This window comes from Leucoraja erinacea, unplaced genomic scaffold (genome assembly GCF_028641065.1).
Source record: "Leucoraja erinacea ecotype New England unplaced genomic scaffold, Leri_hhj_1 Leri_1596S, whole genome shotgun sequence".
Taxonomy (NCBI): Eukaryota; Metazoa; Chordata; class Chondrichthyes; order Rajiformes; family Rajidae; genus Leucoraja; species Leucoraja erinaceus.
In genome coordinates this window covers 3,495-26,966 of record NW_026575887.1, presented here as the reverse complement: position 1 = coordinate 26,966, position 23,472 = coordinate 3,495, and the positions used below count along the sequence as shown (strand labels likewise).

The window sequence follows — 23,472 nt, the reverse complement described above, 5'->3', positions numbered from 1 at the left end:
CTCTCTCACTCACTCCACTCAACCACTCTCCCTCTCTCTCTCCCTCCTTCCTCCCTCACTCCTCACTCCTCCCTCTCCGCCCTCTCACCCTCACTCTCTCTCGATCCTCACTCACCAAAGTCTCTCTCTCTCTTTCGCTCTCTCTCTCGGTGGCCTCGCTCCCTTCCCCCTCGCTCTCTCCTCTCTCCCTACCATCTTTGCTCACCGTCCCTCTCTCCCTCGTCCTCTCTCACGCACCCTCACTCTCCTCTCTCTCTCTCTCTCCGTCACTCACTTACTCCTCCACTCATTCTCTCTGCTCTCATCTCCCTCTCACTCACCCTCACTGCATCCTCCCTCACTCTCTCCCTCACGCACTGTACACTCACCCCCTTTCTCTCTGTCCTCGCACTCCATGGGTAGTCACGTGGACCACTGGGATCTTTCCTCTTTCTCTCTCACCCGTCTGGGGACCACTTTGGTCACCCCTCTATCTATCTCTCTCCCTCTCTCCAGATCCCGTGTCCAGCTGCAATACTCCGGCCATCAGCCCCGGGAGGTCCGTCTGATGCGGAACAAATCCTCAGGTGAGATTCCCCTCGCGGGTTTTAGACGCAAACTCCGAAACTCTCTCTGTCTCACTCTCCCCCCCCCCTCCTTGCTCCCGTTCCCGCAAACTCGAACCTCATCCTTCACCATCCGGATGGTGGGTGATGGTCTCCAATCTCCGGAGAGAGCCCGTGCTGTTCCTGGTGTCTCCGCTGCTCGAGGGGCTTCCTCCTGTCTTCGGTTTTGTCCGGAGATACTTGCTTAAGAGCGCGGTGATTGTATGTGGAGAAATAAATGAAAGCTCTCTCTCTCTCTCTCTCTCGATCTTCACACCCTCTCCTCCCCTAATTCTAAATTATCATGGCGTGCAGTGTTCAATGTGTTCATTATCATCTCCTTCTCCGAGTGTGGGCTTGTACTCACTGGAGTTTAGACGGATGAGAGGGGATCATGTAAAATTCGTACAGGATTCTCTGCCTCAGAGGGCAGTGGAGGCCGATTCTCTGGATGCTTTCAAGAGAGAGTTAGACAGAGGTCTTAACGATAGCTTCCTGGGATGGCAGGACTTTCATATGAAGAAAGACTGGATAGACTCGGCTTGTACTCGCTAGAATTTAGAAGATTGAGGGGGTAGAAGGTACAGGAGCCTGAAGACTGCAACGTCCAGGTTCAGGAATAGCTACTCCCCCCACGGCTATCAAACTCAACTCTGAACATTAATAGCCCATTATCTGTTTATTTGCACCTTATGTCCTATGCCATTTTATGTCTCCTAATCTGAGGAAAGACATTCTTGCCATAGAGGAGTTGAGTCTAGGAGCAGGGAGGTTCTACTGCAGTTGTACAGGGCCCTGGTGAGACCACACCTGGAGTATTGCGTACAGTTTTGGTCTCCTAATCTGAGGAAAGACATCCTTGCCATAGAGGATTTGAGTATAGGAACAGGGAGGTTCTACTGCAGTTGTACAGGGTCTTGGTGAGACCACACCTGGAGTATTGCGTACAGTTTTGGTCCCCTAATCTGAGGAAAGACATCCTTGCCATAGAGGATTTGAGTCTAGGAGCAGGGAGGTTCTACTGCAGTTGTACAGGGCCCTGGTGAGACCACACCTGGAGTATTGCGTACAGTTTTGGTCTCCTAATCTGAGGAAAGACATTCTTCTTGCCATAGAGGGAGTACAGAGAAGGTTCACCAGACTGATTCCTGGGATGTCAGGACTTTCATATGAAGAAAGACTGGATAGACTCGGCTTGTACTCGCTAGAGTTTAGAAGATTTGACGGGGGATCTTATAGAAACTTACAAAATTCTTAAGGGGTTGGACAGGCTAGATGCAGGAAGATTGTTCCTGATGTTGGGGAAGTCCAGGACAAGGGGTCACAGTTTGAGGATAAGGGGGAAATCTTTTAGGACTGAGATGAGATGAGATGAGGAAAACATTTTTTTTTCACCCACAGAGAGTGGTGAATCTGTGGAATTCTCTGCCACAGAGGGTAGTTGAGGCCACACAGTTTGTTGGCTATATTTAAGAGGGAGTTAGATGTGGCCCTTGTGGCTAAAGGGATCAGTGGGTATGGAGAGAAGGCAGGTACGGGATACTGAGTTGGATGATCAGCCATGATCATATTGAATGGCGAATGGTGCAGGCTCGAAGGGCCCGAATGGCCTCTACTCCTGCACCTATTTTCTATGTTTCTATGTTACCCAGAGAGTTGTGAGTCTGTGGAGTTTAGAAGGATGAGAGGGAATCTCATTGAAACATATATGAGATTATTAAAGGGTTTGGACACGCTAGAGGCAGGAAACATGTTCCCGATGTTGGGGGAGTCCAGAACCAGGGGCCACACACACACACACACAGAGTTTAAGAATAAGGGGTCAGCCATTTAGAACGGAGACGAGGAAACACTTTTTCTCACAGTGAGAGTTGTGAGTCTGTGGAATTCTCTGCCTCAGAGGGCGGTGGAGGCTGTTTCTCTGGATGCTTTCAAGAGAGAGTTAGATAGGGCTCTTAAAGATAGCGGAGTCAGGGGATATGGGGTGAAGGCAGGTACGGGGTACTGATTGTGGATGATCAGCCATGATCACAGTGAATGGCGGTGCTGGCTCGAAGGGCCGAATGGCCTCTACTCCTGCGACTATTGCCTTCTGCCGCTGGGCTTGGAGGGGATGGGGGGGGGGGTTAATTTCTGGGATAGACAATAGACAACAGGTGCAGGAGTAGAGGCCATTCGGCCCTTCGAGCCAGCACCGCCATTCAATGTGGTCACGGCTGGTCATCCATGGCAGGAAGAGACATATAATGGGTCGACTGTTCAGTTGCCATGGCAACCTGCGGCCTAGTCCATGGGCTCATAGAAACAGCGACTTAGAAAGATGGGCTGGGCTTGTATTCACCGGAGTTTAGAAGGATGAGAGGGGATTCATAGCAAAAGGATTTGAGTCTAGGAGCAGGGAGGTTCTACTGCAGTTGTACAGGGTCTTGGTGAGACCACACCTGGAGTATTGCGTACAGTTTTGGTCTCCTAATCTGAGGAAGGACATTCTTGCCATAGAGGGAGTACAGAGACGGTTCACCAGACTGATTCCTGGGATGTCAGGACTGTCTTATGAAGAAAGACTGGATAGACTTGGTTTATACTCTCTAGAATTTAGGAGATTGAGGGGGGATCTTATAGAAACTTACAAAATTCTTAAGGAGTTGGACAGGTTAGATGCAGGAAGATTGCTCCCGATGTTGGGGAAGTCCAGGACAAGGGGTCACAGCTTAAGGATAAGGGGGAAATCCTTTAAAACCGAGATGAGAAGAACTTTTTTCTTCTGCCGCAGAGGGTAGTCGAGGCCACAGTTCATTGGCTATATTTAAGAGGGAGTTAGATGTGGCCCTTGTGGCTAAGGGGATCAGGGGGTATGGAGAGAAGGCAGGTACGGGATACTGAGTTGGATGATCAGCCATGATCATATTGAATGGCGAATGGTGCAGGCTCGAAGGGCCGAATGGCCTCTACTCCTGCACCTAATTTCTATGTTTCTATGATCATCCATGATCGTATTGAATGGTGAATGGTGCAGGCTTGAAGGGCCGAATGGCCTCTACTCCTGCACCTATTGTCTATGTTTCTATGTAAAAGGCTGGAGTAACTCAGACTGAAGAAGGGTCTCGACCTGAAATGTCACCCATTCCTTCTTTCCAGAGAGGCCAAGTCAGTGGATATTTTTAAGGCGGTGATTGGCAGGTTATTGATCAGTACGGGAGTCGGGGGCTATGGGGAGAAGGGGGGCTGAGAAGGAGAGACAGACCGGCCATGATTGGAATAGCAGAATGGACGCGATGGGCCGAATGGCCTCTACTCCTGCACCTGTGGCTTCAGAGCATTGTTGTTTTGCTAGTGGGAAGGATTGTTGGACCTTGGGGCAGGGCGGGCAGTATCTTTCCCCCCAAGGAGGATCAATGGTCGGTGGACTCGTGTAGTGAAAGCATTTGGTCAGTGATGAAGGCGGCGCAGCGGGTAGAGCTGCTGCCTCACAGGTTTGATCGTGTGTTTGATACTGACTGTGTGTGTGTGTGTATGTGTGTGTCTGCGTTTTCTGTGTGTCTGAGTGTGTGTGCGTATCTGAGTGTGTCTGCGTGTGTGTGTGTCTGTGTGCGTGCGTGTGTGTCTGAGTGTGTATCTGCGTGTGTGTGTGTGTATCTGCGTGTGTGTGTGTGTGTAAAGTGTCTGAGTGTGTTTGCGTGTGTGTGTATGTATGTGTGTGTCTGTGTGTGTGTGTGTGTAAAGTGTGTGTGTGTGTATGTGTCTGTGTGTGTGTGTGTGTGTGTATGTGTGTGCGTATCTGTGTGTGTGTGTGTGTGTATGTATGTGTGTGAGCGCGTGTGTGTGTGTGTGTGTGTGTGTGTGTGTGTCTGTGTGTGTGTGTGTGTGTGTCTTTATATGTCTGTGTGTGTGTGTGTGTGTCTGCGTGTGTGTGTGTATGTATGTATGTGTGTGTCTGTGAGTGTGTGTGTAAAGTGTCTGAGTGTGTGTGCGTGTGTGTCTGTCTGAGTGTGTGCGTATCTGAGTGTGTGTGTGTGTATGTATGTCTGTGTCTGTTTGTGTGTGTGTGTACGTGTGTGTGTGTCTCGCTGTGAGTGTGTGTGTGTGTGTGTGTGTGTGTATGTGCGTGTGTGTGTGTGCATATCTGCGTGTGAGTGTATGTGTGTCCGTGAGTGTGTGTGTGTAAAGTGTCAGTGTGTGTGTCTGTGTGTGTGTAAAGTGTCTGTGAGTGTCTGTGCGTGTGTGTGTCTGTCTGTGAGTGTGTATCTGTGTGTGTGTGTGTGTCTGCGTGTGTGTGTATGTATGTGTGTGTGTGTGTGTGTATCTGCGTGTGTGCGTGTGTGTATGTGAGTGTGTGTGTGTGGAGGGAGCTTCACTCTGTGTGTGCCCCTCAATCTCGGCTGCGGCCGATGCGGCCGAGCTTATTAAAATGGCCGCCAAAAGTCCCCGCGGCTCCTTGCATGCGGTCTGTGTGGAGGAGGGGGGATTGTGAGACATTAATTTGTACCGTGATCCCTGTGTTGGCGAAGGGGGAAGAGTGCAGACACCGGGTGGTGGTGTGCCAGTTTGTGTGTGTGTTTTATTTTCTCTCTCTCTCTCTCCCCCCACCCCCCCCCCCCCCCCCCCCCCCCCCCCCCACCCTCCCTTGTTGTTGCCGGACGGACGGGGGCCCCCCGCCGTTTAATGCCATGAACTAACACGCTGCGTCTATATTTGAATGCTGTCTCCAGGTCAAAGCCGTGGCTTCGCCTTCGTGGAGTTTAATCAGTTGCAGGACGCGAGCAGATGGATGGAAGCCACACAGGTTGCTTTTGCCGATCTTGACAACACGCACAAGTATCGCCACCGGGTTGTTCTTGCCATCGGGGGGAGCCCCGAACATGCCTGGCTCGCCAGGGGTCGTTCCACACACCCACTCCCACCTTCCTTCCCTCCCTACTCCCACCTGGACTTTAAACTTCAGAGACGTGGCTGGCAAACAGACCCGGTGTGTCGGCACCAACCAACAATCACTCACTCACTCACTCACTCTCTGTGTGTGTGAAAAAAAATGTTTTCCTCATCTCATCTCAGTCCTAAAAGATTTCCCCCTTATCCTTAAACTGTGTGTGTGTGTGTGTGGCCCCTTGTTCTGGACTTCCCCAACATCGGGAACAATCTTCCTGCATCTAGCCTGTCCAACCCCCTTAAGAACGCACACGCTCACACACACACATACACACACACACACACACACTCACACACGCAGATACATACACACACACACACACACAGATACACGCTCAGACACAGACTCACAGACAGACACACGCACGCACACACACACTCAGACACTTTACACACACACTCAGACACACACATACACCCTCCTCCCTCCCTACTCCTTTCTGGACTTTAAACTTCAGAGACGTGGCTGGCAAACAGACCCGGTGTGTCGGCACCAACCAACAATCACTCACTCACTCGCTCTCTGTGTGTGTGAAAAAAAATGTTTTCCTCATCTCATCTCAGTCCTAAAAGACTTCCCCCTTATCGTTAAACTGTGTGTGTGTGTGTGGCCCCTTGTTCTGGACTTCCCCAACATCGGGAACAATCTTCCTGCATCTAGCCTGTCCAACCCCCTTAAGAATGTTGTAAGTTTCAATAAGATCCCCCCTCAATCTTCTAAATTCTAGATCCAGCGATCATAGAAACATAGAAACACGGCTGATCATAGAACAATAGCACAATCATAGAAACACGGCTGATCATCCAACTCAGTATCCCATCCCTGCCTTCTCTCCATACCCCCCGATCCCTTTAGCCACAAGGGCCACATCTAACTCCCTCTTAAATATAGCCAATGAACTGTGTGGCCTCGACTACCCTCTGCGGCAGAGAGTTCCAGAGATTCACCACTCTCTGTGTGAAAAAGTTCTTCTCATCTCAGTTTTTAAAGGATTTCCCCCTTATCCTTAAGCTGTTACCCCCCTTGTCCTGGACTTTCCCCAACATCGGGAGCAATCTTCCTGCATCTAGCCTGTCCCCAACCCCCCTTAAGAATTTTTGTAAGTTTCTATAAGATCCCCTCTCAATCTCCTAAAATTCTAGAGAGTACAAGCTGAGTCTATCCAGTCTTTCTTTATATGAAAGTCCTGCCATCCTAGGAATCAGTCTGGTGAACCTTCTCTGCACTCCCTCTATGGCAAGAATGTCTTTCCTCAGATTAGGAGACCAAAACTGTACGCAATACTCCAGGTTTTCCTCATCTCATCTCAATCCTAAAAGATTTCCCCCTTATCCTTAAACTGTGTGTGTGGCCCCTTGTTCTGGACTTCCCCAACATCGGGAACAATCTTCCTGCATCTAGCCTGTCCAACCCCTTAAGAATTTTGTAAGTTTCTATAAGATCCCCCCTCAATCTCCTAAATTCTAGAGAGTACAAGCCGAGTCTATCCAGTCTTTCTTCATATGAAAGTCCTGCCATCCTAGGAATCAGTCTGGTGAACCTTCTCTGCACTCCCTCTATGGCAAGAATGTCTTTCCTCAGATTAGGAGACCAAAACTGTACGCAATACTCCAGGTTTTCCTCATCTCATCTAAGTCCTAAAAGATTTCCCTCTTATCCTTAAACTGTGACCTCTTGTCCTGGACTTCCCCAACATCGGGAACAATCTTCCTGCATCTAGCCTGTCCAACCCCCTTAAGAATGTTGTAAGTTTCAATAAGATCCCCCCTCAATCTCCTAAATTCTAGATCCAGCGAATCACTCACTCACTCACTCACTCACTCACTCACTCACTCACTCACTCACTCACTCACTCACTCACTCATTCTTTTCTTCACTCATTCACTCACTCACTCACTCACACGCACACACACACTCACTCACACACACACATACATTCAAACACACGCACACACACTCACACACTCACACACACACACACACACACACTCACTCACTCACACACACTCACACACACACGCGCACACACTACACGCACACACTCACGCATACACACACACACACACACTCACACACACTCACACACACACACACACACACACACACACACACACACACACTCACTCACTCACTCACACTCACACACACACACACAGGTTAAGACCCACGCAGACCACATGCAAGAGTACACACACGCACACGCTCACACTGTACATACATACACACACACACCACACTCACACCCATACACCATACACACACCACACTCATTCACACCACACACACACACCACACAGATACACGCTCAGACACAGACTCACAGACAGACACACGCACGCACGCACACACTCAGACATTTTACACACACACTCAGACACACACATACACCCTCCTCCTCCCTACTCCTTTCTGGACTTTAAACTTCAGAGACGTGGCTGGCAAACAGATCCGGTGTGTCGGCACCAACCAACAATCACTCACTCACTCACTCACTCACTCACTCACTCACTCACTCACTCACTCACTCACGTCCTAGTCTGGTTGAGGGATACAGCGTGGAAACAGGCCCTTTAGTTTCGAGATACAGCAGGGAAACAGACCCAACGTGTCAGCGCTGATCAGCGATCGATCACTCACTCACTCACTCTCTGTGTGTGTGAAAAAAAATGTTTTCCTCATCTTATCTCGGTCCTAAAAGATTTCCCCCTTATCCTTAAACTGTGTGTGTGTGTGTGTGTGTGGCCCCTTGTTCTGGACTTCCCCAACATCGGGAACAATCTTCCTGCATCTAGCCGATCAGCGATCATAGAAGAAACATAGACAATAGGTGCAGGAGTAGAGGCCATTCGGCCCTTCGAGCCTGCACCATTCGCCATTCAATATGATCATGGCTGATCATCCAACTCAGTATCCTGTACCTGCCTTCTCTCCATACCCCCTGATCCCTTTAGCCACAAGGGCCACATCTAACTCCCTCTTAAATATAGCCAATGGCCTCAACTACCTTCTGTGGCAGAGAGTTCCACAGATTCACCACTCTCTGTGTGTGGAAAAAAAATGTTTTTCATCTCATCTCGGTCCTAAAAGATTTCCCCCTTATCGTTAAACTGTGTGTGGCCCCTTTTTCTGGACTTCCCCCAACATCGGGAACAATCTTCCTGCATCCAGCCTGTCCAACCCCTTAAGAATTTTGTACGTTTCTATAAGATCCCCCCATCAATCTTCTAAATTCTAGCGAGTACAAGCCGAGTCTATCCAGTCTTTCTTCATATGAAACTCCTGCCATCCCAGGAATCAGTCTGGTGAACCTTCTCTGTACTCCCTCTATGGCAAGGATGTCTTTCCTTAGATTAGGAGACCAAAACTGTACGCAATACTCCAGGTGTGGTCTCACCAAGACCCTGTACAACTGCAGTAGAACCTCCCTGCTCCTAGACTCAAGTCCTTTTGCAATGAAAGCTAACATACTACCATGGCGGAAACAGGCCCGCCAACGTGTCAGCGCCAACCAGCGATCAATCACTCACTCACTCACTCACTCACTCACTCACTCACTCACTCACTCACGTCCTAGTCTGGTTGAGAGATACAGCAGGGAAACAGGCCCTTTAGTTTTGAGATACAGCAGGGAAACAGACCCAACGTGTCAGCGCTGATCAGCGATCATAGAAACATAGACAATAGGTGCAGCAGTAGAGGCCATTCAGCCCTTCGAGCCTGCACCATTCGCCATTCAATATGATCACGGCTGATCATCCAACTCAGTATCCCGTACCTGCCTTCTCTCCATACCCCCTGATCCCTTTAGCCACAAGGGCCACATCTAACTCCCTCTTAAATATAGCCAATGAACTGTGGCCTCAACTACCTTCTGTGGCAGAGAGTTCCACAGATTCACCACTCTCTGTGTGTGAAAAAAAAATGTTTTTCTCATCTCGGTCCTAAAAGATTTCCCCCTTATCCTTAAACTGTGGCCCCTTGTTCTGGACTTCCCCAACATCGGGAACAATCTTCCTGCATCTAGCTTGTCCAACCCCCTTAAGAATTTTGTAAGTTTCAATAAGATCCCCTCTCAATCTCCTAAATTCTAGAGAGTATAAACCAAGTCTATCCAGTCAGTCAACCCCTTAAGAATTTTGTAAGTTTCAATAAGATCCCCCCCTCGATCTTCTAAATTCTAGATCCAGCGAATCACTCACTCACTCACTCACTCACTCACTCACTCACTCACTCACTCACTCACTCACTCACTTGCTCACGTCCTACTCACTCACTACTCACTCACTCCCTAGTCTGGTTGAGAGATACAGCGTGGAAACAGGCCCTTTAGTTTCGAGATACAGCAGGGAAACAGACCCAACGTGTCAGCACCGACCAGCGACCACTCGCTCACTCACTAACGCCCTAGTTTAGTTTAGAGATACAGCGCGGAAACAGGCCCTTCGACCCACCAAGTCCGTGCCAGCCCGTTCACACACTAGAAATGCAGCATTCATCTTTGGTGCCGACAAAACACCTTCTCCCCCCCCCACACCCTCTCAAACTCCCCCCTCCCCCCCCCCCAACCTGCCTCCCCCCCCTTTTAACCTAGCCGACTTGGTTTGTGTGGAGCAGGCATGATTGTCTTATAACATATGGATTGAATTGCTCTAGGTGTACACTCACACACACAGACACGCACACCTACACACACACACACACACTCACCACACACACGCGCGCACACACACAGACACTCACTCACACACACAGACACGCACTTACACGCACACACAGACACACACACACTCACACACACTCAGACACTCACTCACACACAGACACACTCAATCACAGACTCACACACAGACACTCACACACACACACCCACACACACACACTCACACACTTACACACACACACACACACACACACACACACACTCACACTCACACACACACACACACACACACACAGTCACACACACACACACACACACACACACACACACACACACACTCACACACACACATTCACTCACACACACTCACTCACACACAGACACTCACACACACACTCATACACACACACACACACACACACACACATACACACACACACACTCACACACACACACACACACACACACACACACACACACACACACACACACACACACACACACACACACACACACACACACACACACACACACACTCACACACAGACAACTGTACCATGTTTTTCTGCAAATAATGTTAACTTTTGAAAGTGTCGGGATAATGTTGGCAAACTGATTCTGTATTATTGTGTGTGTTGTTTACTTTTTGTTTCAAACCAAAAACCAAAAAGACAAGTTGCAGTTTGCTGTGCAAGCTGTCCCACCCTGAAGCCTCGTGTTTCTGTTGCCACTTCCGTCTGGTGTGTGACGGATTTGTGAAGCTTTGGCAATCCCTCTTTCTCTCTCTCTGTCTCTCTCTGTCTCTCTCTCTCTCTCTCTCGAGCACGTTCGTTAGATTCGGGGGCGGAAATGCGCCCAAGATGTGTTTTCGTGCCCCTGTCCGTCCCACTTCGGAAACCTGAACGGAAACCTCTGGCGACTTTGCTCCCCGCCCAAATGTTCCCGTGAGGTTCCCGGAGGTTTTCGACAGTGCTCGAAAGTGGTTTGCGCTTGTAGGTAAGACCTGCAACCTCTGGCAACCACCTTCAACCGGCTTCGACTAAGAAAACCTCCGGGAACCGCACGGAAACAGATGATTACAACGGTGATTGGCCTCATCAGCAACAACGATGAGCTGGCCTACAGGGAGGAGGTCCAGCACTTAGCAGCATGGTGCGCTGACAACATCCTGGCCCTTAACTCCGAGAAGACCAAGGAGCTCATTGTAGACTTCAGGAAGTCCAGAGGCGGCACGCACACCCCCATCCACATTAACGGGACGTGTTTCCAGCTTCAGGTTCCTGGGAGTCAACATCTCCGATGACCTCTCTTGGACCCACAATACCTCTACTCTGATCAAGAAGGCTCATCAGCGTCTCTTCTTCCTGAGGAGACTGAAGAAGGTCCATCTGTCTCCTCAGATCCTGGTGAACTTCTACCTGCTGGCTGCACCATCGAGAGCATCCTTACCACCTGCATCACAGTATGGTATGGCAACTGCTCTGTCTCCGACCGGAAGGCATTGCAGAGGGTGGTGAAAATTGCCCAACGCATCACCTGTTTCCTCGCTCCCCTCCATTGAGTCTGTCCAAAGCAAGCGCTGTCTGCGGAGGGCGCTCAGCATCGCCAAGGACTGCTCTCACCCCAACCATGGACTGTTTACCCTCCTACCATCCGGGAGGCGCTACAGGTCTCTCCGTTGCCGAACCAGCAGGTCGAGGAACAGCTTCTTCCCGGCGGCTGTCACTCTACTCAACAACGTACCTCGGTGACTGCCAATCACCACCCCCCCCCCCCCCCCCCCCCCCCCCCCCCCGGACACTTATTATTTATTTTTTATTCAAATCGTTTGCTATGTCGCTCTTCCAGGGAGATGCTAAATACATTTCGTTGTCTCTGTACTGTACACTGACAATGAAAATTGAATCTGAATCTGAATCTGAAAGTCTCCACATAGTTTTCCGTTCAGGTTTCCTAAGTGGGACAGGGGGCATTCTCTCCTTCAAATTGTTTCCTGTCACCGCTGGCTGTGATCTTTTCCCTTTTTTTCCCCCCATTGTTTGCCGAGTTATTGGAGTGATAAGGTGTAACAACAGGCACTTCGGCCCGACTTGCCAACATGTCCCGGCTGTACTAGGCCCACCTGCGCTTGGTCCATATCCCTCCATTCAATATGATCACGGCTGATCATCCAACTCAGTATCCCATCCCTGCCTTCTCTCCATACCCCCTGATCCCCTTAGCCACAAGGGCCACATCTAACTCCCTCTTAAATATAGCCAATGAACTGTGTGTGGCCTCGACTACCCTCTGCGGCAGAGAATTCCAGAGATTCACCACTCTCTGTGTGAAGAAAGTTCTTCTCATCTCGGTTTTAAAGGATTTCCCCCTTATCCTTAAGCTGTGACCCCTTGTCCTGGACTTCCCCAACATCGGGAACAATCTTCCTGCATCTAGCCTGTCCAACCCCTTAAGAATTGTGTAAGTTTCTATAAGATCCCCCCTCAATCTCCTAAATTCTAGAGAGTATAAACCAAGTCTATCCAGTCTTTCTTCATATGAAAGTCCTGACATCCCAGGAATCTCCTAAATTCTAGAGAGTATAAACCAAGTCTATCCAGTCTTTCTTCTCATAAGACAGTCCTGACATCCCAGGAATCAGTCTGGTGAACCGTCTCTGCACTCCCTCTATGACAAGAATGTCCTTCCTCAGATTTGGAGACCAAAACTGTACGCAATACTCCAGGTGTGGTCTCACCAAGACCCTGTACAACTGCAGTAGAACCTCCCTGCTCCTAGACTCAAATCCTCTATGGCAAGAATGTCTTTCCTCAGATTAGGAGACCAAAACTGTACACAATACTCCAGGTGTGGTCTCACCAAGACCCTGTACAACTGCAGTAGAACCTCCCTGCTCCTAGACTCAAATCCTTTTGCAATGAAAGCTAACATACCATTTGCTTTCTTCACTGCCTGCTGCACCTGCATGCCTACCTTCAATGACTGGTGTACCATGACACCCAGGTCTCGCTGCATCTCCCCCTTTTCCTAATCGGCCACCATTTAGATAATAGTCTGCTTTCCTGTGGAAATGGATAACCTCACATTTATCCACATTATACTGCATCTGCCAAACATTTGCCCATTATATAGCTTTCCGGTTTGTGTACGATGTTTGCGTTTGCGTTTGCGGTGATGGTGGTACGATGATGGGGGGCCCTTTTGCCTTGGTTTTGCTGCTCTGGTGTGGGCAAGCAAACCAGATGACGGATGCCAAGGCCCCTCGCTGGAGGCTGAGGCTCGTCGGAGCTATGACGGGTGCCGCTGGGCTGCTGTGGGCTCACCCTGGTCGCTGGCTCGGCAGAGCTGCCGTGGGCTTGCCGTTAAATGGAGGGCTGTTTGAGAGAGAGACGGGGGAGAGAGAGAAAGAGATAGAGGGAGAGAGAGACGGGGGGAGAGAGAAAGAGAGAGAGGGAGGGAGAGAGAGAGAGAGGGGGAGAGAGAGAGAGAGAGAGAGAGAGAGAGAGAGAGGGAGAGAGAGAGAGAGAGAGAGGGAGAGGGGGAGAGAGAGGGACAGAGAGAGAGACGGAGAGAGAGAGAGAGAAGAGAGAGAGGGAGAGAGAGAGGGGAGAGAGAGAGAGAGAGGGAGAGAAGAGAGAGAGAGAGTAAGAGAGAGAGAGAGAGAGAGAGAGAGGGAGAGGAGAAGAGAGAGAGAGAGAGAGACGGAGAGAGAGAGAGAGAGAGAGGGAGAGAGAGAGAGAGAGAGAGATAGAGAGAGGGAGAGAGAGAGAGAAGAGGAGAGAGAGAGAGGAGAGAGAGGAGAGAGAGAGAGAGAGAGGAAGGAGGGAGAGAGAGAGGAGAAAGAGAGAGAGGGAGAGAGGAGAGAGAGAGAGAGAGAGGGGAGAGAGAGAGAGAGAGAGAGAGAGAGAGAGGAGAGAGAGAGAGGGAAGGAGAGAGGAGAGGAGAGAGAGAGAGAGAGAGAGAGAGAGGGAGAGAGAGAGGGGAAGAGAGGGAGAGAAGGGAGAGAGAGAGGAGAGAGGGGGAGAGAGGGGGGGAGAGGGGGGGAGAGAGAAAGAAAAAGAGAGGGGGAATGAGAGGATTGTGAGAGAGAGAAGAGAGGAGAGGAAAGAGGGAGAGAGAGAGGGGAGGAGAGAGAGAGATTGGAGAGAGAAGAGAGAGAGAGGGGGAGAGAGAGAGGGAGAGGAGAGAGAGGGAGAGAGGAGAGAGAGAAGTAGAAAGAGAGAGAGGGAGGAAGAGAGAGAGAGAGAGAGAGATGGGAAAGAGAGAGAGAGGGAGAGAGAGAGAGAGAGAGAGAGAGAGAGAGAGAGAGATGGGGGAGAGAGAGAGAGACAGGGAGAGAGAGGGAGAGGAGAGAGAGCGAGAGAGGGAGAGAGAGAGAGAGAAGAGAAGAGAGAGAGAGAGAGAGAGAGAGGGAGAGAGAAGAAGGAGGAGAGGAGAGGAGAGGAGAGAGAGAGAGAGAGAGAGGAGTAGAGAGAAGAGAGGGAGAGGGAGAGAGGAGAGAGAGAGAGGAGATAGAGGAGAGGAGAGAGATGAGTGCAGGAGAGGAGAGATGGAAGAGAGAAGAGAAGGGATAGAGAGAGAGGGGAGGGAAGAGAAGAGAGGAGAGAGGGAGAGAAAGAGGTAGAGAGAGAGACAGGAAGAGAGAAGGAGAGTCCTGAAGGATGAGGAGAGTGGGAGAGTGAGAGAGACTCTGGGTGTGAGAGGGAATGAAGGAGGAACGAGATCTCAACGACTGGTTTGTCATTGATGTGTGTTATGGGTAGTGTGGAAGGAGCTTCACTGTGCTGGTGTGTTTGTGTGTGTGCGATCTCTCTCCTGCTCCTCTTGATCTCCTGCTCTGGTGGCCTCTATATCACCTCTCTCTCCGTATTGTGGGCCTTCCTCTCTCTCAGGGGAGAGGCAGGTCCCTCTCCCTCCTCCCCTCCCCTCTCCCCCCCCCCCCCCCCCCCCCCATCCCCCCTCCCCCTCTCTCTCAGACAGATCACGGTTTATGTTGTGCTTCCTCTCGTCATGGGTCAGTTTGGCTCGGCTCAAGGGGGGAATGCCCCACTCCCCACTCTCTCTTCAGAGGTTAAGACTTTATGGACTTTTCCCCTATCCCTCTCAGATTCAGTTTCCGTCTGGGCTCTCTGGGAGACTCTCTGCTCTCTCTCTATCCCCTCTCTCTCCCCTCCTCTCTCTCTCTCTCCTCCTCCCTCCCCCCTCTCTCCCCTCTCCTCTCCTCTCTCCTCTCCCCCCTCTCTCCCTCTCTCACCCTCTCTCTCCCCTCTCCCTCCCCGCCCTCTCTCTCTCTCTTATACTCCCCCCTCCCTCCACCCCCTCTCTCCTCCTCTCTCTCCTCTCCTCTCTGTCTCTCCTTCCTCTCCTCTCTCCTCTCCTCCCTCTCTCTCTCACTCCTCTGGGGGGCTCCTCTCTCTCTCCCCTCCTCTCTCTCCTCCTCTCTCTCCCCCTCTCTCTCCCTCCTCTCTCTCTCTCTCCCCCTCTCTCTCGCCTCTCTCTTTCTTTCCCACTCACACCCTAGTATATCTCCCCCTCCCTCTCTCTTCCCCCTCTCTCTCTCCCCCTCTCTTCTCTCTAGAGACCTCTCTCTCTCCTCCTCTATCCTCTCTCTCTTCTCTCTCCATCCCCTCTTTCCTCCCCTCTCCTCCTCTCTCCTCTCTCTCTCTCCTCTCCCTCTCCCCTCTCTCTCCCTCTACTGTTCTCTCCTCTACTCCCCCTTTCCTCTCCCCTCTCTCCCCCTCCTCTCTCTCCCTCCCCCTGCCCTCCTCTCCCTCTCTCTCTCTCCTCTTCCCCTCTCTCCCCTCTCCCTCCTGAATCTCTCCCCTCCTCTCTCCTCCCCTCATCTCTCTCTCTCTTTCCTCTCTCTCCTCTCCCCCCTCTCTCTCTCCCCCTCTCTCTCCCTCTCTCTCTCTCTCTCTCTCTCTCTCTCTCTCTCTCTCTCTCTGTCTCTCTCTCTCTGTCTCTCTCTCTCTATCTATCTCCCTTCTCTCTCTCATCTCTCTCTCCTCTCTCTCCCCCTCTCTCTCTCCCCCACCCACCACCTCTCTCTCTCTTCCCCCTCTCTCTCTATCTCCCCCTTCTCTCTCCTCTCTCTCTCTCTCTCCCTCCCTCCCCTTCCTTCTCTCTCACTAGCCCTTCTCCCCCTCCCTCTGTCTCCTCCCCCTCTCTCTCTCCCACCTCTCTCTCTCCCTCCCCTCTCTCTCCTCTCTCTCATCCCCTCTCTCTCGCCCTCTCTCCTCACTCTCTCTCCCCCACTCTCTCCCCCTCTCACTCTCTCCCCTTCTCACTCTCCCCCTTCTCTCTCTCTCCACCTCCTCTATCCTCTCCTCCCTCTCTCCCCCTCTCCATCTCTCCCCTCTTGTTTTCACTCGGGGCATGAGCTGGGACAGTGTGTGGGGATGTGGGCAGCAGCTGATGTTTGTGCCTCCTCTGTTTCTCCCAGCATTCCCTGGTGGTTCACGGTCAGCAGGTCTCCATGTACTACAGCGACCCCAAGCCCAAGGCCAACGAGGACTGGCTTTGTAACAAGGTAGGGACGGGACGGGACGGGGCATGCGGGAGGGACGGGACATGCGGGAGGGACGGGACATGCGGGAGGGACGGGACATGCGGGAGGGACGGGACATAGATAGATAGATATAGATAGATAGATATGCCATTTATTGTCACTATACATGTACAGTGAAACTGAAAGCTGCTCGTACTCAGTGCATACATACAATTTTACACAAAAAACAAGAAACAGAAAAACAAAACAGAAGGGAGATGGGGGGGGGGAATAGGTGCACAAATTCTACGGCGCTACATACATATATACATATATACAGATGGAGGGACATGCGGGAGGGACAAGGGAGGTGAGGGGCAGTGGGGAGGGAGTGCGGCATTGTGGGAGTGACAGTCAAGTCAAGTCAAGTTTATTTGTCACATACACATACGAGATGTGCAGTGAAATGAAAGTGGCAAATGCTCGCGGAACAACAAAACAACCAAACAAATTATAAACACAATCATAACACACATATTATTTTACATAATAAATAATAGAAGGAAAAACGTTCTGTAGAGTTAGTCCCTGGTGAGATAGGCGTTTACAGTCCGAATTGCCTCTGGGAAGAAACTCCTTCTCAACCTCTCCGCCCCCACCGCATGGCAACGGAGGCGCTTGCCTGACCGTAGCGGCTGGAACAGTACGTTGCAGGGGTGGAAGAGGTCTCTCATGATTTTGTTTGCTCTGGAGTTGCACCTCCTGTTGTATAGTTCCTGCAGGGGGGTGAGTGAAGTTCCCATAGTGCGTTTGTTCGGCCGAACGCACTACTCTCTGCAGAGCCTTCTTGTCCTTGGCAGAGCAATTCCCAAACCAGATGGTAATGTTCCCGGACAAGATGCTTTCCACCGCCGCTGCGTAGAAGCACTGGAGGATCCTCGGAGACACTCTGAATTTCCTCAATTGCCTGAGGTGGTAAAGGCGCTGCCTTGCCTTACTCACGAGTGCTGAGGCGTGTGATGCCCATGTCATATCCTCAGAGATGTGGACTCCCAGATATTTAAAACAGTGAGGGGCAGTGGGGAGGGAGCGCTGCATTGCGGGAGTGAAGTGTGAGGGGCAGTGGGGAGGGAGTGAGGCATTGTGGGAGTGAAGTGTGAGGGGCAGTGGGGAGGGAGTGAGGCATTGTGGGAGTGAAGTGTGAGGGGCAGTGGGGAGGGAGTGAGGCATTGTGGGAGAGACAGTGAGGGGCAGTGGGGAGGGCAAGGGGAGTTCTGGAGGACAAGGGAAGGGGGGGGCGTTGAGGCACGGAGGGAGGGGGGCATTGAGGGAGGGGTGGCCACACCGCGCTGTGAAATCCAACTCTCTCTTGAAAACATCCATTGAACATCCACGGCCTCCGCTGCCGTCTGTGTAGCAATGTTACAAAATTTTGAGATTTAAAAAAATCAAGTCTGCAATTTATTTATCCCATCAGATAAAGCATAACAATAAGTTTAATTTGACACCAAATTCACTTTCATATCTCAAGTATTAAAAAAGTTATGGCCATTTTCATACTCGGAAATTAGCATCTTGTTCCCTATTGATTTTCAATGGACATTACAAAAAAGCTGTGATCTTGGATAGTCAAAAGCCCATTTCTTAAGGAAAGATGAACATTTTTAAATAGCCTAAGTGTCCAAAGATTATTCACAAATAATTCACAATATAACATGATTTTTATATCTAATTTACATTAATTTATAGGCCAAATGGAAGGAATTTAGTGTTCAATTGCTGTAAATAAATGCCCATTTAAATCGGCTTTCTAGTGGGTTCATGTGAACGCGCTGGTTTAGAACGTTCAAATCGCGCTGGATTTGTGCCCTCAAATGCCGAGAAAAATACTGCGGGATATAAAAAGCCCAAAATGAGCTACTCGCTATAGAAAATTTTAATTATAGGGTTATATACATGCCCCATTTAATGTAAAAATAAGGTACATACCTTTAATAGTTTGCTTTATAAAACCCTGGGGCTGCGAGAGGTTGCGAACTGAACGAGAGCTTTTAAAATTATTATATCTACTATTCGAGGCCTATAAAACTAATTATTAGCTTTTGGGACCGGGTCTTGCAGCGATTCTCCGTTAATGATTTACTAGGCTGAACATCTGCGATTGGAACAGCCTAGTAAAAATCGCGTTTTAAACCCGCCCCCTCCAAACAGCTCCAAAATCACACACAAGGGGTGGGGCAGATGCTCAGCCACGATTCAGGTAGGTTTTGTAACATACCTAGTCTGTGGTGGACAATCCCCTTTGATCCCCCGTTTTCACACCTTCCACTTCCTTATCTCTGTCCCTCCCGTCTCCCCTGACTCTCATCTGGAGAAGGCGAGACATCGGCCGTTCCTTCTCCCCAGAGAAGCTGCCCGTCCCCTCCGAGTTACTCCAGCAGGTCGCGCTTGTCTGCGGCGTAAAGCAGCATCTGCGGTTCCCTCCCTCACCCCACCCTGACGTTTGTATCGTGTGCCCGCTGGGTTTGCGAGCCTGCGGTTCCGCGGCTAGCGAGGGTTTCTGCTCTTCCCGCCCCTTCTCCGCGCCCGCGCCGACCACAATCAGCGCGACTCGCCCCGGGTCAAACAGAGTGGACACAAGACAGTTTGCAGGAGAGATAGCGTTTAATTGCAAGGTTAAACAGAGACAGTTTATCGCCACTGGGCCGCAGTGAAGGGGAGAGGGGCGGGAGATTGCAACCTTCATGTGGTCCGACCTGTTTCAACGAATGCAATCAACCCGGCGTGCACAGTCAAATAGAGCAAGGTGGCCCACAACTTTCAGCTGTGCACGCCATACACAAGAAGAAGAAGAGGGGGGAGAGAGGAAAGGAAAGGTGAGAGGGGATGGGGAGAGAGAGAGAGAAGGAGGAGAAGAGAAAGAAGGGAAAAGGGAGAGGGGAGGGATGGGGGAGAGGGAGAAGGAGAGAGAGGGGGGGTATGGAGGGATGGACGGAAAGGGAGAGGAGGTGAGAGGAGAAGAGACAGGGAAGGGAGAGGAGGGGGAGAGGGAGAAGGAGAAAGGGGAGAGATAGGGAGAGGAGGAGAGAAGGAGAAAGGGGAGGAGAGATAGGGAGAGGAGAAAGGAGAGGGAAGGGATGGGGAGAGAGAAGGAAAGAGGAGAGGACAAAGAGGGGGAGGAATGGGGAGAGAGAGAAGAGGAGAAAGGGGAGGAATGGGGAGAGAGAGAAAGAGAGAGGAGAGGACAAGAGAGGGGGGGGGATGGGGAGAGAGAGAAGGAGAGAGAAGAGGAGAAAGGAGAGGAATGGGGGGGAGAAGGAGAGGGGAGAGGGCAAGAGATAGGAAGGGATGGGGAGAGAGGGAAGGAGAGGAGAGGAGAAAGGGGAGGAATGGGGAGAGAGGGAGAAGGAGAGAGGAGAGGAAGAAAGGGGAGGAATGGGGAGAGAGGGAGAAGGAGAAAGGGGAGGAAGGAAGAGGGGAGGAATGGGGAGAGGGAGAAGGAGAGAGGAGAGGAGGAAGAGGAGGAATGTGGAGAGAGGGAGAAGGAGAGAGGAGAGGGCAAGAGATAGGGATGGATGAGGAGAGAGGGAAGGAGAGAGGAGAGGAGAAAGGGGAGGGATGGGGAGAGAGGGAGTAGGAGAGGGGAGAAGAGAGATAGGGAGAGGGGGATGGATAGAGAGACTGTGGGCAGAATTGAAGCTGGTGGAATGGCCCGCATGTGGTCGCCTCACGTCAGCTGTAGCAGCAGCAGGAGCTGGTGTAGGTTGTCTCTGTGTCTCTGTGTCCCCGCTCCGTGCCCAGGACCTCAGGAGCACTCGCAGTAGTAAGAGGTGATGGAGTTGTCCCAGTTGCCGAAGAGCCCCTTGGCCAGCTCCTCCAGCCGGGGCTGGACCCCGCTGCGGAACTTCCGCTTGTGTCCCCGCTTGTTGCGCTTGTTCCACACGGTGAGCGAGCAGCGCGGCCCCACCACCAGCCCGGACACGCGGTCGTTCCAGAAGCGTTCGATGGAGGGCACGTCGGCCGGGCTGTGGACGTCCACAAAGCCCCCTCCGCAACACCGCTCGTACAGCACGTCGCTGTCCTCGTAGAAGCGGGCGCACACCCGCTGGCCGCCCGGCTCCCGCAGTGCCGACGGCTCCGGGCACTGGGCAGCGGCAACGGCAACGGCCACCAGGCACAGGAACGTCGCGCTGGCCCACGGTCCCCACATTGCTGAGCGGACGAGACTGTGTGTGTGAGAGAGAGAACAAACGAACGAGGCAGAGAGAGACAGAGACAGAGAGAGAGGGGTGCGCGCTCTTCTCTGGATCTTCCCCCACTCCCCGTCGACACCGCCTGCCGCTTTTATCCCGCCCGTCCAAGGCCAACCCGGTCCCCCCCCCGACCTTCAACTCCCTCTCTACCCCCCCGTCAGCGTTAGATAAGGAGACGTGTATCTGTCTGGGAACGGGAACAGGTTTAGTGGACAGGGACACATACACACACACAGCTGCGGAGATCTCACGGGGAGGGGTGTTTCAATGAGATGCCCCTCTCATCCTTCTGTGTGTGTGTGTGTGTGTGTGTGTGTGTGTGTGTGTGTGTGTGTGTGTGTGTGTGCGTGTGCGTGTGCGCGTGTGCGTGTGTGCGTGTGTGTGTGTGTGGCCCCTGGTTCTGGACTCCCCCAACATCGGGAACATGTTTCCTGCCTCTAGCGTGTCCAAACCCCTTAATAATCTCATATATGTTTCAATGAGATGCCCCTCTCATCCTTCTAAACTCCACAGAGTGTACAAGCCCACAGCCGCTCCACATTCTCTCAGCATATGACAGTCCCGCCATCCCGGGAATTAACCTGGTGAACCTACGCTGGGCTCCCCTCAATGTCACTCAATGTTGGGTGACTCTTGGTTATTCTCAAAACTGGCAATGCACATACAACATGAATAATTAATATAAAACATTAGAGGGGATGTTTCATATAGGACCGAGAGGGCCAAGAGGCTAGGAGGGGAGTGAGCACTCCCTAGGGGGGAAAAATGTAAGAGGAAAACACGATAGGAGGGGACCCGGGTGAAGATCTTATGGGATAGGTGAGGAGAACTCATTCTCACTACCAGAGAGGGGAACACACCTGTAGGGAACAATTAGCACCCATTAATCTTCCTCCACTGAATCGGAGTGCAAAGAAGGGGGGACAAGGAGGACCAATAGGGACTGAAAGGAGAACAGAGTATGAGGAGAGGGACACCCAAAACTATTTCACTGGGATCAAGGCACTGAGTCTCTCACATGACGAAGGAGAGCAGGAGACACGACCCCCCGGGACACCCAAGTAGAGATTAGGACTAAGGAGACAAATTAACAGGAAAAGGCACTGGGGACAAAGTACCAGGAGACTGGGGCGACACACACACTGCTTGATCGCACGTGAGTAGGTGAAAGGAAAGAGGGGTTTGGTGTCATGTGAGGAGAGGAGGACGGGAGAGGAGGAGAAGGGGAGAAAGAGTGGGCATGGAGGTGACAGTACTTGGGTAGGACAGGATATGGAGGGATCTAGCCTGTCACGGAGCAAGAGGGAGGAGGTTACAAAGAGGAGAGGGAATGTTGAGTACAGGAGCGAGGCGAAGGGAGTGGGATCCAGACTTTGGGAATGAAAGGAGGAACCCAGGGGAAAGAGAGGAAAAGGGGCGAGAGAGGGCAAGAGAGGAGAGGCTCAATATTGGAGAGAAACGGGAGAGGGGGAGGAGAGAAAGAGGCCAAGGCAGGGGAGGTGAGGAGTGGCATCACCAGGACCCAGAGAGGAAGAAGAGAGGGATGAGGAGAGGAGAGATGAGAGTGAAGTGGAGACGGGAAAGAGAGGGGAGGGGAGGAGAAGAGAAGGGAGGAGAGGGGATGAGAGGGACAGCAAATAGCTGGAGATAGGAGAGAAAGGAAGGGAAAAGGAGTTATTGAGTGCCTGAGGGGCCAGGTGCAATGTTGAGTGACAAGGAAACTCCTGGAGGAAGGTACACTCCAGAGATTGCTGGGGACCACACACTCCTAAGATCACCACACCTCAGAATAATTCTTACGATAAGAGACCGGAGCTGGTAGCCCGTCAACTGCAAGGGAAGCAGAAAGTAAGAGGAACCATTGGAGGAATTCTGGGCCGCACAGAACATTGAAAGGAGATTGAGATACGAGGGAATAGAAACAAGCCAGAGTACAATGAGATAGAAGAAGGAGGGAGACGAGAAAGCTTTTCTTGCAGGCAGGCCCATAGTGGAAGGATTCATAACAAGAGGGTTGTAGAAGAAAGGAAGAATGAAGCCGAAAGGTGTAACAGGGGGGAAGGGATTGGAGAGAGAGAAGTTGGAAGATGAATGAGTTTCCAAGATGTTTGGAAGGCAGAAAAATAGCTTAAGGAAATTAAATGGAAAAGCCTTTAATTTGGCCGAGGATGAAGAAGGAAAGTCGAAGGCGAGATCAGAGAAAGTCTGGTGAAGTGGATAGGAGATGGATGTCAGGAGAGAATAGGTGAGGGTCAGACAAGGCTGGGGGAAATGGAGAGTGGAAGAAAGGGATCAATAGAAAGGCCCTTGTTGGATGGGGGGAGAGGGGGATAAGATAAGAAGAGGACGGACTGCATTAGAAGAGGAGGAAGATCAAACTCCGTGAAATAATAAATGAAAGTAGTCGGGAATATGAGGTTGCGAGGCTCGGGATCTAAAACTTTGTAATGAGGGGGAAGATATCAGGGCAATAGAGAAAGTGAATGCGCCTGTCATAAATTTGATCTACGAGAAGTTAGTAAGGAAGCAAAGAGGAAATTAACTTCTGGAGTGTCAAACAC

The 23,472-nt window shown here is 51.2% G+C and overlaps 1 protein-coding gene and 1 long non-coding RNA gene across 2 annotated transcripts; one reads left to right on the top strand and one right to left on the bottom strand.

Annotated features, from left to right (window-relative positions):
- Positions 1 to 498: 498 nt before the first annotated feature.
- On the top strand, positions 499 to 16,700 carry LOC129716008 (uncharacterized). Its single transcript, XR_008726584.1, has 3 exons — positions 499 to 566; positions 5,294 to 5,367; positions 16,614 to 16,700. It is a non-coding gene; the product is annotated as an uncharacterized LOC129716008 (long non-coding RNA).
- A 3,763-nt stretch (positions 16,701 to 20,463) lies between these two features.
- On the bottom strand, positions 20,464 to 20,978 carry LOC129716010 (syncollin-like). Its single transcript, XM_055665884.1, has one exon. It carries the CDS (start codon positions 20,866 to 20,868, stop codon positions 20,464 to 20,466), a length of 405 nt encoding a protein of 134 aa, XP_055521859.1. The 5' UTR covers positions 20,869 to 20,978.
- Positions 20,979 to 23,472: the final 2,494 nt, after the last annotated feature.

Bases quoted from the DNA above. Each gene is read 5' to 3' on its own strand.
- LOC129716010 (XM_055665884.1), bottom strand. From the start codon at position 20,868: ATGTGGGGACCGTGGGCCAGCGCGACGTTCCTGTGCCTGGTGGCCGTT.